Genomic DNA, 14296 nt, shown 5'->3' on the forward strand with positions numbered 1-14296 from the left:
CTTTATCTTTTTTTGAGACAGTGTCTTACTATGTAGTTCTGACTGGCCTGGAACTCCCATGTACCCTAGGCGGCCTCATACTTATGGGGATTGTCCTGCCTCGGCCTCTTGAGTGCTGGGATTACAGTCTTCTGCCACCATGTCTGGCTCCTCCTCTCGGTTTTTACTTATACATAATTTCATCTTTGCAGCTAATAAGCTTAAGAGAAGCTTGGGAATAAAGTCTGAAACAAAGATTAATAAAAAAAAATAAAATAAAATAAAGATCTTTGTCTAGTAAACAAAAAAAGGAACACTGCCCAGGAGTTTCAGTCAGGCTCTTTTCCAAAGTCACAAACCTGTGCACAAAGGCAAATGAGGGTTTTGTAAGCCATAAACTGCTGCACAGGTATTATTACATGCATGAGTCTTAGAATAAAATATATAGGTTACTTTTGAGTTAGTAAGGTTCCAGAATCAAAGGAAGATCATTATGTAGCTCAAGTTTAGTGTTCTTCTGACTAGGGTAGCTTTGAGGATAAAACTCACTAATATTTTTATGGGTTTTGTTTTTTGTTTTTTTGGGAGACAGTCTCATTGTCTATTGCAAGCTGGCCTTGAACTCACTTATGTTGCCCAGGCTGGCCTTGAACTCATGGAGATCCTCTTGCCTCAGCCTCTGGTTTGCTGGGTATACGCCATTATACCCAACTTTCATGGCATTGTTTTGTGTTGTATTAGAGATGGAATCCAGGGTCTCATTGTGTCAGAGATGCATTCTTTTTTTTTTTGGCTTTTTCGTTTTTATCGGTACCAGGGATCGAACTCACAACTGTCTGCTTTCAAGGCAGGCGCTTATGCCACTGAGCTAAATCCCCAGCCCCCAGGGATGCATTCTTAACACTGAACTATATCCTCTTTCCCTTTTTAAACAAAATTTTACCTTAAGGTAGCACTTCATTAAATAGGCCAAACTTGTGATTCTCCTGCCTCAGCCTACTGAGTAGCTAGATTATAGGCATCTGCCACCATGCCCAGTTAAATGGCTAATAATTTGGACCCAGTGAAGAGCACATGCTCCCTGAAGTTTCCCAAAGACAGGACTCCTGAGGTCATCTTCACTGCAGGCCACTCCTGGCACTGCTGTGTCCCTGAAACCTCACTGAACACGGCACCACGGACCTGCAGGCCAGGTCTCAGCAAACGAGCTTTCTTACCTTCTCCAGATCTGCACAGCTGCCAAAGTCCTGCTCCGAGAGGTAGCTGATGAGGGACTGTCCTTCCGATGGTCTCCGGAACATGCCCTCTCCCGAGCCCAGGTACTGGTCGCCCTCTGCGGGATGACAGAGTGGGGATGTGAAGAGTTCTGTTCCCGGATGCGGGTCTGCAGCAGCCATGCTTCCTCCAGAAGCCTGAAGATGGGGCCACTGAGACGCTCTCCGTCCATCTCTCCAGGCAATGAGGAAGCATCTACTTCCAACCTGCCTGCCACAACTCTTAGTGCCATAGCAACAGGCTTGTTGCTTACTGAATAAATGACAGCCCAGAGATAATCCTTGCACTGGGTAACTGTATAAACTGCATTCTCCCTTATGCTCCACAAAAAAAAAAATAAATAAATAAAAAAAGAAAGAATGAAAGAATGAAAAAAATGAATTAAAAAAAGAAAAAATTCAAAAACATAGAACCAGCAGGGTGTGGTGGCACATGCCTGTAATCCCAGCATGCAGGAGGCTGAGGCAGGAACATTTCCATGAGTGTGAAGCCAACCTGGGCTAGATAGGAGTTCAGGGTCAGCCTGAACTACATGGTGAGACCTTGTCTCAAAAAAATAAAAAATAATACAAACCGGTTAGGAAAAGACACAAATGGCCTCCTCCTGTATATGATGTCCACATGGAACCTGTTTTCTGTGGTTAAATTGTAATACTCAAATGCCTCTTTTCAAGACCCCCTCTTGCTTACTCTGTCTAGATCAGCACACACACACATGTACTGCGATGACATCCACAACCTCAGAGAGGGTGGGACCTAAGTCAGAGGCGGCCACCAGAAACAGTGGGGGACTGTGATTTCTCACATAGGGTTTGCACGCAAGGACAGGGAGACTGAGTCAGCACACTGTGCACTGTGTGGAGCAGGGATGAGCCCCAAAACTCAGCCGAAGCTTCTAAGGGTATCCACCAGTTTCTAACCCCTGAGAAATTTACTTGGTTTATTGATTTACTTGTTGGGTTTTTTCTGACAAGGTTTTGAACACTTGCCTCCTGATCACAGGTGTGCGCCACAGGCCCCAGCCTGATAAACTAATTTTGAGAACGGTCTTCAAGGTAAGACAAGGACACACACACTGTGATTTTCTGATGCCCTGACAATATCAGAAAACAGGCAAAAATAAAACAAAAAATCAAAAGGTTTAGGTTCATTAAGGAATCAAAATAAAACCTAGCAACATCCTCAGAAGCAGCCTTGAGGCAATGCTGCAGAAGCCAGGAGGATGGTGGCCTGCGACCCAAAATGCTTGTCACTTCGAGGGAAGGGAGTGGGTCCTCGGTAAAGCTGTCAAGGCAGGAGGTCCCAGGGGAGGACAGGTGAGAGCCGGGGATGGAGGAACGACAGCAAGCAGGGCCTGTAGCCCATGAGAAACAAAACACAATTTCCAGTGCCAAGGAAGAGCACGTGAAAAATGAGGGGGTGCTGGAGAAATTACAGGGTGTTCTGGAAAACAGGCAGAAGAGTCACATCCAGCCACGTCCTGCCAGCTGCTGCTCTTGCAAGAAAAGCTCCTATGTAGTAAGGGATGATTCATGTCCTCCCGGTCCCCCCAAGGCTTCTGCAGGCCCTGGCAGGGGGGTCTGCTCCTCACTACCGAATTGACACAAACCAGCCGCCACTGCGACACCTTGGTAAGATACCATGTCTCAAAAGGCACACCTGGGATCCCCAGTCAAACCTGGCTCACAACACAAACTCCAACATCATGACCCTAATTCTTACAACACAGGGCCATTCAGCCTCTGCCAGCTGAGCTCGCTGCCTCTGCTGCTGCTTATTCAGCTGATCCTTACCATTTCCTGGTGTCAGGCACAATCTGCCTTTTTATCTTTTCCATCTCCTTAAGAACAAACATGCTCTGACAAAGGATGTTTCTGCAGACTTAGTTTCTCTTTTGCTTTCTCTTTTTCAAGCCAACACATCCAGGAGTTCCCCATTACCAGAAGACCCTGGTTTCTGGGCCTCCCTCGCCACTGCCTCGCAGACCTGCAGGGTTACCATCGCCATGGATCTCAGTACCCAGAACACACACATCACCGCGGAAACAAAAGCCAACAGACAGGAGTCACTGGGGAAGTGTGCAATGGCCAGGGTGGGGTGGGAAGGGTTCACACAGGAATGGAGAGAGGTGAAAGCAAGCAACCAGGGACTCTTGGACAGGCAAAAACCATGCAGATGTATCCAAGACCATGGAGAGGGCACAAAACACATTCTGGTGTTAAGTCAAGGAACAGTAAGTCATCTGTAGCAAGTGTTCTGTTATACAACATATTCTGCCACCGAGCCATCACATGTCCTTAGACAAACAGCAGGCCTGTAACCTTTGGCAGAAGTGAATTCTTAAGCCCTGCTCTGCCTCCCAGAGGATCCTGGAAGTACTAAAGGAGGCCCCTGGAAGCTAGGGGCAGACGCTCATGTGAAATACTGGTGTTATTTTACAGACAGACTCTGCACCACAGCACGACTAGAGTGGCAGGCTTGATTTGACACCAGACTACAAAGGGAGGCTTGGAACTGAGCAAGGTGGTCACGGAGGAAAAGGGGTGGAGGGCTGGCTCCCAAACCTGCAATGGGATCTTCGACTATAATGGTGATATTCCTGGGGCCTCCTGCAGGCAGACGGGTGCAGAGGAAAATCCAGACCGAGCAGAAAGGTTAGAGGGAGACAAAGGGAAAAATGTCTTCTTACCACGCAGAGAGGGACAAACTATGGAGGAAACCCCATGGTGCGAGGAGAAAGGACTCAACACAGAAAGCTACGCAGGACCCTACGCCCTCAGACTCTTCTGACAGCTTCTCAGGGCTCTGCTTCCCATGCAAGTCACTGCGTTATGTGGCATCCATGTGGACTCAGTGACAGGGGTGGGGAAGCCATCGACCAGGAGTGCAGCAGAACCGGGCCCGTGGTCATGTACTGGGAAGATCTGGCCCGAGCATCCTCACACCTGAGAAAGCTCACGGGAAGACAGGCTTTGGTGGGGCATTTTCTCCTCGAGTTCCCCCAGGTCAGATCAGAATCTTGAGGAGAAACAGCACTACAAATTTATCATGCTAAGATTTCAAGTGAAGTCCGCAGTTCTCATCTTTCTAGAACAGGAGAGACAGCTGCAGCTCTGTTCCTAGAAGAAATTCTTTGTTTTTGTCTTATTAAATTTTTTATATTGTATTTTAATATTTCATTTCAAATTAATATTTCATTTAATATTTCATTTCTGAGATGGTCTCGATCCAGAATGGTTCTGTACTCTCTGTTACGGAGGCTGCTACGAATGAAACCCAACCAAAGCCTGCTAGATACCAACAACCCAGAAACGATGATAGCAGGGACCCAAAGCAGAGAGACCCCCCACTACTACTCCAGGTTGCTCCCTGCCATCCTAGGGCCTCCTTCCTTGTCTGCCTCAGCCTATTAGTGATGCAGCTGTCAACCCCACCTGCTTGTTTACTGGGTCCCATTGCCCCACATTCATTGTATCCCCATTTTAATCAGGGAGCCCTAATAGCACTGGTACTGGTACTACATCCTGATCAAACCTCCAAGAATCACAGGCAGGGGAGGAATTTAACAGGATTCTTTACAAAGCTCTTTAACACTTCCCTTCAGCCCCAGAGAGACAGGTTGAAACCTTGGGCTGTGACGAGTCCCGCTGTCCTCTGAGGCTAATGAAATGAAGGACTTTGGGGAAGCACTTAGCACTCAGCACCATGTAAAGAGACAAACACAGACATGTGCAGTGATCCCCGAGTGTGAGTGGTCCACCGCGAGCCTCTCTCTCTCGCTATCAAGCAGAATGTCCCTCATCAGACACCCGAATTCTACCCTGGTCATCTGTAACACTTTGGGGACAAACCCTCTCCTCATCAATGCTGGGGCCCTTACTGACCTGGGGCTCCTCTGGTGGCAATGTTGGTGTCCGAGTGGGAGCGGATGTGGCTCTTCTTTGTCCCACCTGTGACAGGGAGCGTCTGCCCCTCTGAGAAGCTGGACCTGCGGAGGACGCTGGACAGCTGACTCTGCCTGCCGCCCTCTTGGTCCCCTAAAGAGGATGCAGCGGAACCTGGCTTCTGGGAGCTGCTGGAGGAGAACAGGTTTGAGCTGCTGCTCCCAGCATTGCTGCTGGGGCTCTGACAGCTGTCAGGCCGGCCACGGGGGTCCAGGCTGCCGATGGCCAGGTATTCAGGCCCCTCGCTGCCGTCACTTGGGGAATCACTCTGGCTGCCGACCCAGGACGCCTCCAGCAGGCTAGTTGGAGGCCCAGAGCTCATCTCTTGTGGAGTTGATGGAGACTCCGAGGCTGGTGCTGAGTCTGAGAGCTGGGGGGCCTGGGCAGTTTGCTCCTCTGCTGGGGTCAAGTGTCCTTGGCGTTCCTGGGGCCTCTGGGAAGGGCCAAAGAGTGTAAAAGAAGTGGTTCTTCTTTCTAGGGTAGGAAGAAGGAAGGGGAAGGGGCAAGAAAGATAAGTGGGAGGCCAGTGGTTTATATGAAAGCTTCTCCACTATCAAGGACCAACCCCCCAGGACACAGGGTGTCACCTCAGAAAAGCTAAATCACTTAAAGTTACTTAGAAAGAGCTAAGTTGCTAGGGATTTAGCTTAGCACCACAGTGCCTGCTTGGCAATCAGGAGGTCATGAGTTCGATCCCTACTACCAAAAAAAAAAAAAAGAGCTAACTAAGTCAAGAGCATGGGCTCTTGAGACAGTGGTTTTAATATGCTGGCATGCATTCCTCATCTGTACAAAAAGCAGTAATAACCATAACATCTCACAGGACTGTTTTCAGGATCAAATGAGGTACATATAGATATCTATACCTATATATCTAGGGTTTTTTTTTTTTTCTGAGACAGGGTCTCACTATTTAGTTCAGGCTGACCTTGTAGTCAAACTCACTAGCACATGCTGGCCTCAAACTTGTGGGGTTATGGGCATGCACCACCATGCCCAGCTTGACAGTACCTACCCATTGATTACCACAGAATCCAGCATGTTGAAGGTGTTCAATAAAGGTCAGCTATTATTTCAATGCCTTCTTTGCAATATGGACTAGCAACCCAAGTCAATCTAAAAACATTTTCCTGCTACTTTAACGTTCTCCTGACTTACCTAGCCAGGCTTCTCTACACCTTTTGAAGGGGTCTGTTGTGACCTGAAGTGTGACAGCGTGAGCACCAGCCTCTGAGCTGAGCTCTGACCCACAGTCCCTTCCTTTCCAGGCCTGGAGACCATGTAGCGGCCACCTCTGTGTCCCCGTACCTGAGCTATAGCTGGGCATGGACTGGTGCAGGCCGGAGGAGGCCCCGACGTAGGAATGCTGAGCACAGCCGGTCAGTGGGGCATGTGTGGAACCGGGCAGAGCGGTCAGGCTCTGGCTTTTCGTTACCAGCAGTGGGCTCTCGTGCTTTCTGGCAAACTAAATAAAACACATAGGATTTGAGGACGGAGATCTGGGAAGGGAGTCAGCCCTGTAGGACTGCTGACCAAGCCGGCCCTTACAGCAGCATGGACAACAGCCAAACCTGACCACAGCACACCAGCCTCTGCTGGGCTACAATTAGGAAAATTAGGTACTGGTTCTGCAGTAGGCTCCTTCTGAGGGTAGAGTGGTAACAGCACCAGAAACACCTAAACACTTAAACTGCAGAGTCAGAGGTGAGACATAACAGCATTCTGACCCATCCCTGGTCAGCCAGAAGCTATCTGGTCCCAACCTTAGACAAGTAACTCACCTACTCTGCCTCAGTGGCTTCCTTTTTAAAAAGAAACAAATGCCCACCTCCCAGAGCTGTGAGACTGAACTGGGAAGATGTGCGTTCTATACAGAGAACCATACCTGGCACGCGGAGTATCCAGTGGATGGCAACTGATGGCAAATTAAACCACCAGGAGAGATGAGTACATTCCACCCCAAAAGGAGTAAGGACTCTGCCTCTGCTCTAGCATGCACCACCACACATGGCCAGAGCATCCCCCTCCTGCCAGCTCCCCATCAATCCTCACATGTAAAGGGAGGTGCTAACTGAGCCCAAGGGTTCCAAGAGTTTAAACACCCCCAGCCCTGACCCCAGCAAACAGACCCAGGCTTGGACTTTGCATTCAGTGAGTACACAATGCTGCCTCCTCTTCTCATCAAGCATTTTTTAAAGTGTCTCAGTGCGCACCCGCCTTGCAGAATAAGTCCCTGGCTGCTGAGAGTCACTGCGCACACAGGCTACCTCCTGCCCTCACCATGGACACATCGATCTGAGCCAGCAGGCGGGGGTTGTTCTGCTCCACGGCTTCCAGACACTGCAGCATGGCCCTCACGTGCGCGTCACTGAGCAGGAAGGCAGCGTCTGGGGACAGAGAGGCGGCTGTGGTGAGGGCTCCGACCTCCCATATGACCTGGGACAGAAGAGCCCACAGCAAGGACAAAGGTGGTAGAAAGAAGCGCAGCCCTGCCAGCTACCGTGGGAGGAGGAGAATGGGGACAAACACAGAGACGCTGAGTGCACACAGTGGAGCACAGAGGCCAAGGGGAGAGAGCCACATTGCATGCTGGCCCTGGTGACTACGGCCCACTGCCCACTTCCTGCTCTGGGGCTGGGCTGCTGTGACCAGCACAGAAGAGACCATGGTCAGGGTCCAGGCTGCTCTGTGCACCTGAGTGCAGGGGAGCCCACAGCAGGAGTCTGAGTGTCTGTCCAGAAAGGAGGCGGGGAAGAAGGGGAGGACTGAGAATGCAATTCCCAGGGGCATCTCCGTGGTGTCCAGTTATAAACCTGAGGCTGGGGCTGGAGGCGCCCACAGAGGGCAGTGCTGTGGAGCGGAGGCAGGAAGCAGATGCAGCCTGGGGATAGAGACCCACCTGTGTAGAATTTCCGGATGTACTGCCGGTCCCCCAGCAGGGGCCGCAGCTGGGCTGAGAGGCAGTGGCACTGCAAGCTGTGCTGTAGCCACAGCTCTGCCACGGCTCGCTCACTCACACTGGCTGCCTCGCTCTGGTTGTTCTCATGCAAGTTGATGAACTAGATGAAAAGAGTTGCAGTCAGAATATGTAGACAGAAACCCAGTGACCTATGAGCCCACAGGACAGGGAAGCGAGCCGAAGCAGGCAGAGTATTGTCTTGCTGGGTGTGGTGGTGCACATGTGGAATCCCAGCCCTCAGAAGGCTGAGGCAGAAGGATGCTGGGTTAGACGCCAGTCTGGCCTACACAGCAAGACTCTGTCTCAAAAAGGCAGGTGAGGGATCCTGAAGTTGGAGAATGAAAGAAGAGACTCCTGACATGAAACTCCAGGAAAGACAAACTGCCACATCTGGTTTTTCATGCTCTAACTCCAAACAGGTGCTTGTTTTGGGACGCTCAGAGGAAGGGCGAACTTGGCCTCTTGGCTCTTCTCAGAGTCCTCCACTTCAGGAGCCTCCGGGAGTGAATTCGACAAAAACCTGGGCGGAAGCATCTAGGAAAAATGTACCAAAGACTCCACCCAAGCCACCAAGCACAGCGTCCTCTGTGGGAACCTCTCCCTCCTTGAGCATCCTAAGAACAAGGTCTCAGAGGTCAGAACAGCTCAATGAAACGTATGAAGGGTGATTTCAGGCAGATTCAAAGAGGAAACCACTGCAGCAGGGTATTACAGGACAGGAAGCTGGAGGGAGGCCTACTGGGAAGAAAATAAGTGATAAGGACATGGAAAACAATGGGCTGCATTGTTGGGCTTTGGGACCTTGATCATTTAGAAAAAGGTTATTGTTTTTTTGTTTTATTTTTTGAGGCAGGGTCTGCACTACTGGTCTTGAGCTCCCAGTGATCCTACTGCCTCAGCCTCCCAACTGCTGGCAAAACAAGTCACCTTGGCGATGAATCTAGCAGTGGGGTATATGTGAAACAAGACCAGCCATATAGCAATAGAATGAAGAGGGTGCTGGTGCCCCCTGTAATCCCAGCACTTGGGAGGCTGAGGCAAGAGAATCACTGTAAGTTTGGGGTCAGCCTAGTCTACATAATGAGTTCAAGTCAGCCTGAACTACATAGTGAGACACTGCCTCAAAAAAAAAAAAAAGAAAAGAAAAGAAAAAAGAATTGAAGAGTGCTGATAGATAACTGGAGTTCACTTCTTCTCTCTCTCTCTCTCAACATAAAACTGGTAGTAATTGTTCTAGAACCAGCTGTGTAGCTTCGGCCAAGTCACCTAACTTCCTGGGCTCAGTGTCCTGGTAGAAACCAGAGGTCTCATCTTGAGTGAGGAACCGGACGGTGGGGAGCTTCTGTGGCAGCCAAAGTTGTCAGGGCCACAGTGGCTTGTCTGATTCCACCTCCGAAACCTTCACGCTCCTTTCTCATTGGTGCCTCTTTCTGACCAGCTCCCAGCACATAAGGTCCAGTTCCCTACTGCTGTAGAGGATCTTTCCATGAGGTCCTGGATTTCCAAGAGCCCCATCCTGGTGCCTGACACGCAGATCTGTCCCCAGTTCTCCAGAGAAGAGAAAGGACCAGAAACAATGGCTCTACAGGATTCTCAATAATGGTTAAGCTAATAACCCTTCCCTCTAGGTCAGCCCTCGGGGAGCCCTTCCTTCCTTCCTCGCTACCTTCCTTGCTTCCCCCCTGAAACGGTGCACCCCTCCCAGGTGGGAGGGGCTTCCAACAGAACTGGCCTCTCTCCCAAAGCCCCACCCCTCCTCACCTTCTCCACGTGGAGGGCGGAGTGCGGGCTGAGCCAGCGTATGTCCTTCACAAATTGCCAGTAATCGGCCTGCTGGCAACACAGCTGCAAGAGAAAGCCCTATGAGCCGCGGGGCCGGATCCAGCTGACTGCGGACATCCAAAGGCAGGAAAAGGGCAGAGCCGTGCCTGCCTCAACACAGGCTCTCAGCAGCAAACAACACACATGTTCACCTTTTAAAAAATAAGGGTCCAAGATGTTGTCAAATATTTGTGTGGAACTGGGGATGGAACCCAAGGCCTTCCAAGTACTCTGCCACTGAGCTACACCCCTCATGCTTTTATAAATATTTATTTTGAGACGGAGTCTTCTTAAATGCCTGGGTGGACTGGGGATTTGCATTCTTCCTGCCTCAGCCTCCCAAGTAGCTGCAATCACATGCCTGTGTCATGGTGCCTGGTTGTTAATCATTTTCTGGTATACACAAGTGTTACAGAAGGTATACAGTGAATGATCTGTTTTCTACTCCTTTCTCTCCATCATTCAATTTCCCAAAAGGTAATTCTTAACATTGGTGAAAAGTTACTAATAAGTAACCAGAGCATGAGGGGTGTAGCTCAGTGGCAGAGGCCTTGGGTTCCATCCCCAGTTCCACACAAAATATTTGACAACATCTTGGACCCTTATTTTTTAAAAGGTAAACATGTGTGTGTTGTTTGCTGCTGAGAGCCTGTGTTGAGGCAGGGACGGCTCTGCCCTTTTTACTAATAAAAAACCAGAGACAAATGTCTTCCGCGTAAGACACACTTGGTTTTCTCAAGATACCCATGCTGCAAAGAGAAAGGGCTCCATTTAGGGTCAGGGAAATGCTTGGATCCATGATAGCCTTACCCTGGAAGAGGCTGAAACATGAAAATAAAATGTGCAAGGCATGAAAACCCATTGTTTTTCTGAGAATCCTTCCTGAGATTATCAAGCAGGAGTTAAAACTGAAATTAAATATTCTTAAAAATGCAGAACACATGTATCAACAAACCAACCAATCAAAGGAATAAAACAAACATCCCAGAAAGAGTCCTCAAAATAAACCAGAACTCAGTAGATGATACAAACATCACCCAAAATTAAGGTAGGAACCTGGGTATAGTGGTGCATGCCTGTAATCCCAGCACTAGAGGCTGAGGCAGGAGTTAGCCTGGGCTACACAGTGAGTTCAAGGCCAGCGTGAACTACAGCAAGGCCCCTGTCTCAAAAAAATACATATGTAATGATAGAGACTGTGATGAATAATTATATTCTAACAAATTGGAAAACCAAAAACAGATAAATTTATGGACATGCATAACCTAGAAAACTGAACTGTGAAAATAAAGAAACAACAATGAGTAACAATATTGAGTCAATAAATGAATAAAAAGTGTCCAACAAAGAAAAGTCTAGGGCCAGATAGCTTCACTGCTGAATTTTACCAAAACTTTAAAGAAATAACACCAATTTGGGCTGGGGATTTAGCTCAGTGGCATAAGCGCCTGCCTTGCAAGGAGGCAGTCGTGAGTTCAATCCCTGGTACCGATAAAAAGGAAAAAAGACAAAAAAAAAAAAAAAAAAAAAAGAAAGAAAGAAAGAAAGAAAGAAATAACACCAATTCATCTCAAATGACTCCAAAAATTGAAGGGGAAAAAATGCTTCTAAACTCATTTTAAGAGGTCAATATTACCCGGGTGTAAAAAACAGATACGGACACATTAAAAAAAAGAAAAAACTACTGATAATATCCCTGAGTAATAGAGATGCAAAAATTCTCAACAAAATACTAGCACACTGAACCCAACTGTACATCCAAAAGATTACACACCCTGCTCAAGTGGGATTTATTCCAGGAAAGCAAGGATGGTGCAACATACACAAATTAAATACTAACATTAGAGATCACACATCAGAACAAGAGATAAAAACAGAATCCTTTCCAGAGGGACAGATAAAAATACACATTTTAAATTTCTCTATAGGGCTGGGGATATAGTTAGTGTCAGAATACTTTCCTAGCATACATATAGCATACATAAGACCCTGGGTTTGAAAAGGCCCATTACTAACAAAAAATGCCTATATAATATTGAAAAAACAGCAGAAATGTTAGCTTTTCAGCAATCCTCCTGCCTCAGCCTTCCTAGTGCTGGGATTACAGGTGTGCACCACCATGCCTAGCTTAGCATTTTTATAAAAGATTAAAAAATATGTAAAAAATTTGAACGTTTGTCCTAAGGGAATGGATTAAATAAATTAGGATACACACATCCATGAATAGTACATACACATTAAGAACAATGCCATACATTGGCCAAGAATGGATGCTTTCCAATTCTTCTGACTAGGAAAAAAGCACTCAAATTTGGTATACACTGTTCCCTAGAATAACCATGTACTTTCACTGCCCCCAGTAAAGTTGTGGCTTACCAATAATCAGTTATTTTTGTCCTGAAACCTATTTCTAGTACTTGTACTTACTATAATTTCATGTTTAACATAGTAATTATATATGCTGATGAAAACATTGATATATTCATGAACACTAAGTAGTACTGAAGTCTTTTCAATAACAGTAGTTACTGTAAAGATATAAAATTAGGTAGAGGCAAAAATAATGTTTAGAAGTCAGAAACAATTCTAAAAATTTAGAATTTATATCCATTATAGGACCTTTAAACAGTTGGTCCACACCGTAATTCCAGCACTTGGGAGGCTGAGTTAGGAGGATTGCTGCAAATTTGAGGCGAGCTTAGCCTAAGAAATGAGTTCAAGGTCAGCCTAAACTGCATGGTGAGTGAAACCTTGTTTCAAAAAGACCAAAAAACAACAACAAAAAGAAAGTCAGACATTGACACACTGAAAAGTTTCTGCCTTGGTTCTTTTTCTCCATTTATTGTACCCACACACACACACCTTTTTTTTTGAGGGGTAAGATTTTTAAACCAAATATATTTAGGAAAAAAAATTTTTTTGACTGTTTGACTAAAAAACTGGTTCTCCTAGATATCCACATCTTAATGTCTAGAACTTTTGACTGTAACCTTTCATGTTCAGTGTATGGCCAAAGGGATTCTGCAAATATGACTAAATTAAGCATCTTGGGTCCTCCTAGAGGGAATGACCCAGGAGGGAAGGTGACCTGGAAGCAGAGAGAGGGTTAACGATGTAATGCTCCTGGTTTGGAAGATGGCTGAAGGAGCTGACAGCTACAGAAAACAACAAGCCAACTCCAGAAGCTGAAAGGCCAGAAAGAGAGAGAATGTTTGAGCGCCTTCAGAGGTGCAGCCTTGCAGACAGCTTGTTTTCGGCCTAGAGAAACTCATTTTGGAATTCTGACATTCAAGAACTACCATGTATTTGTGCTATTCAAAGTCATTAAAGTGGTAGTCATTTGTTAGGTCAGGAAACAAACTTCTAGCTGCTGACTCTTTGTTCTACCCAGCATTTAGTCATCGACTGACATCTAAGGTATATCAGGCACTAAATGAAATGTTCTCGATTAAAATAAAAAGATGAACCACACATAGTGTCACGTGCCTGTAATCCCAGTACGTGGGCCTAGGCAGGAGGATCACTTGAGTTCAAGGTCAGCCTGAACTGTACAATGAGACCCACCTCAAAAAAACAACATTTGTGTAAAGTCTCAGTGCTGCCCCCTAAGAGCTCCTCACAGATGGGGAGAGCGGTCTGGATATGACTATTTCCTCCCAACAAGGGATTCCACCAAAGAGCAGAGAAGAGTTCTACATACCTGGTCATGGATGAGCCCGTGGTAGAGAATGCGCTGCATGTCCCTGCAAAGCCGCTCCAGGCCACCATACTTGGACCAGACATTGGGGCTGTTGACGGACACCAACCCCTCCACAGTGGTCTTCAAATTGCCCAGCAGCTGCCAGTGTTCCCGCCTGCAAGTACAGCATAGTTGGTTAACTTTATGGTACCTGACCTTGATTAAGTCAAGAAGCCTCCTGAGCCACATGCTAAAATTGCCCCCTATTAAAATTTTATCCATGCCAAAGACTCAGCTATGAACGGATTAAAACTGTAGAGAACACTAAAATTAAAAACAGAAACTCACAGTACATTGTGCTTGGCAAGTGATTTCATCTCCTGCCCTATTCATTTCTCACATAGGTAACCTACAACTCTGTTTTTAGCAGTGTGACCCATCAGAACTAGAAATCTTTTGTTTTTGAGGCAGGATGTCACTATGGAGTTCAGGCTGGCCTATATCTCAGAGCAATTCTCTTGCCTCAGCCTCCTACATGATGGGATTACACGCATGTGACACAACAACTGGCTTAGAACCAGAAATCTTTTACCATTTTTTATTTGCTGTTTCCAAAAGCAAGTACAAGATAGGGAAGGA

At 47.1% G+C, this 14296-nt stretch overlaps 1 protein-coding gene across 5 annotated transcripts in view; it reads right to left on the bottom strand.

The window, feature by feature from the left end:
* The window catches only part of Rubcn (rubicon autophagy regulator), a 51590-nt gene that overhangs the window by 14430 nt on the left and 22864 nt on the right, over positions 1–14296 (bottom strand). For 3 of the 5 annotated variants that reach the window (XM_005006905.4, XM_023560305.2, XM_003476972.5), the window contains exons 2-9: positions 13679–13832; positions 9919–10002; positions 8098–8257; positions 7479–7585; positions 6507–6663; positions 5139–5672; positions 3819–3863; positions 1197–1312 (exon numbers count right to left, since the gene is read on the bottom strand). In XM_005006905.4, the coding sequence (XP_005006962.2) occupies positions 1197–1312; positions 3819–3863; positions 5139–5672; positions 6507–6663; positions 7479–7585; positions 8098–8257; positions 9919–10002; positions 13679–13717 (1242 nt within the window). In that variant the 5' untranslated portion in view covers positions 13718–13832. The remainder of the gene's footprint in view (positions 1–1196; positions 1313–3818; positions 3864–5138; positions 5673–6506; positions 6664–7478; positions 7586–8097; positions 8258–9918; positions 10003–13678; positions 13833–14296) is intronic. The other 2 variants (XM_023560304.2, XM_005006904.4) reach the window with 2 other exon arrangements.

Source organism: Cavia porcellus, unplaced genomic scaffold (genome assembly GCF_034190915.1).
Source record: "Cavia porcellus strain 051 isolate PalLab524CR breed Dunkin Hartley unplaced genomic scaffold, mCavPor4.1 scaffold_14, whole genome shotgun sequence".
In the NCBI taxonomy this organism is placed as follows: domain Eukaryota; kingdom Metazoa; phylum Chordata; class Mammalia; order Rodentia; family Caviidae; genus Cavia; species Cavia porcellus.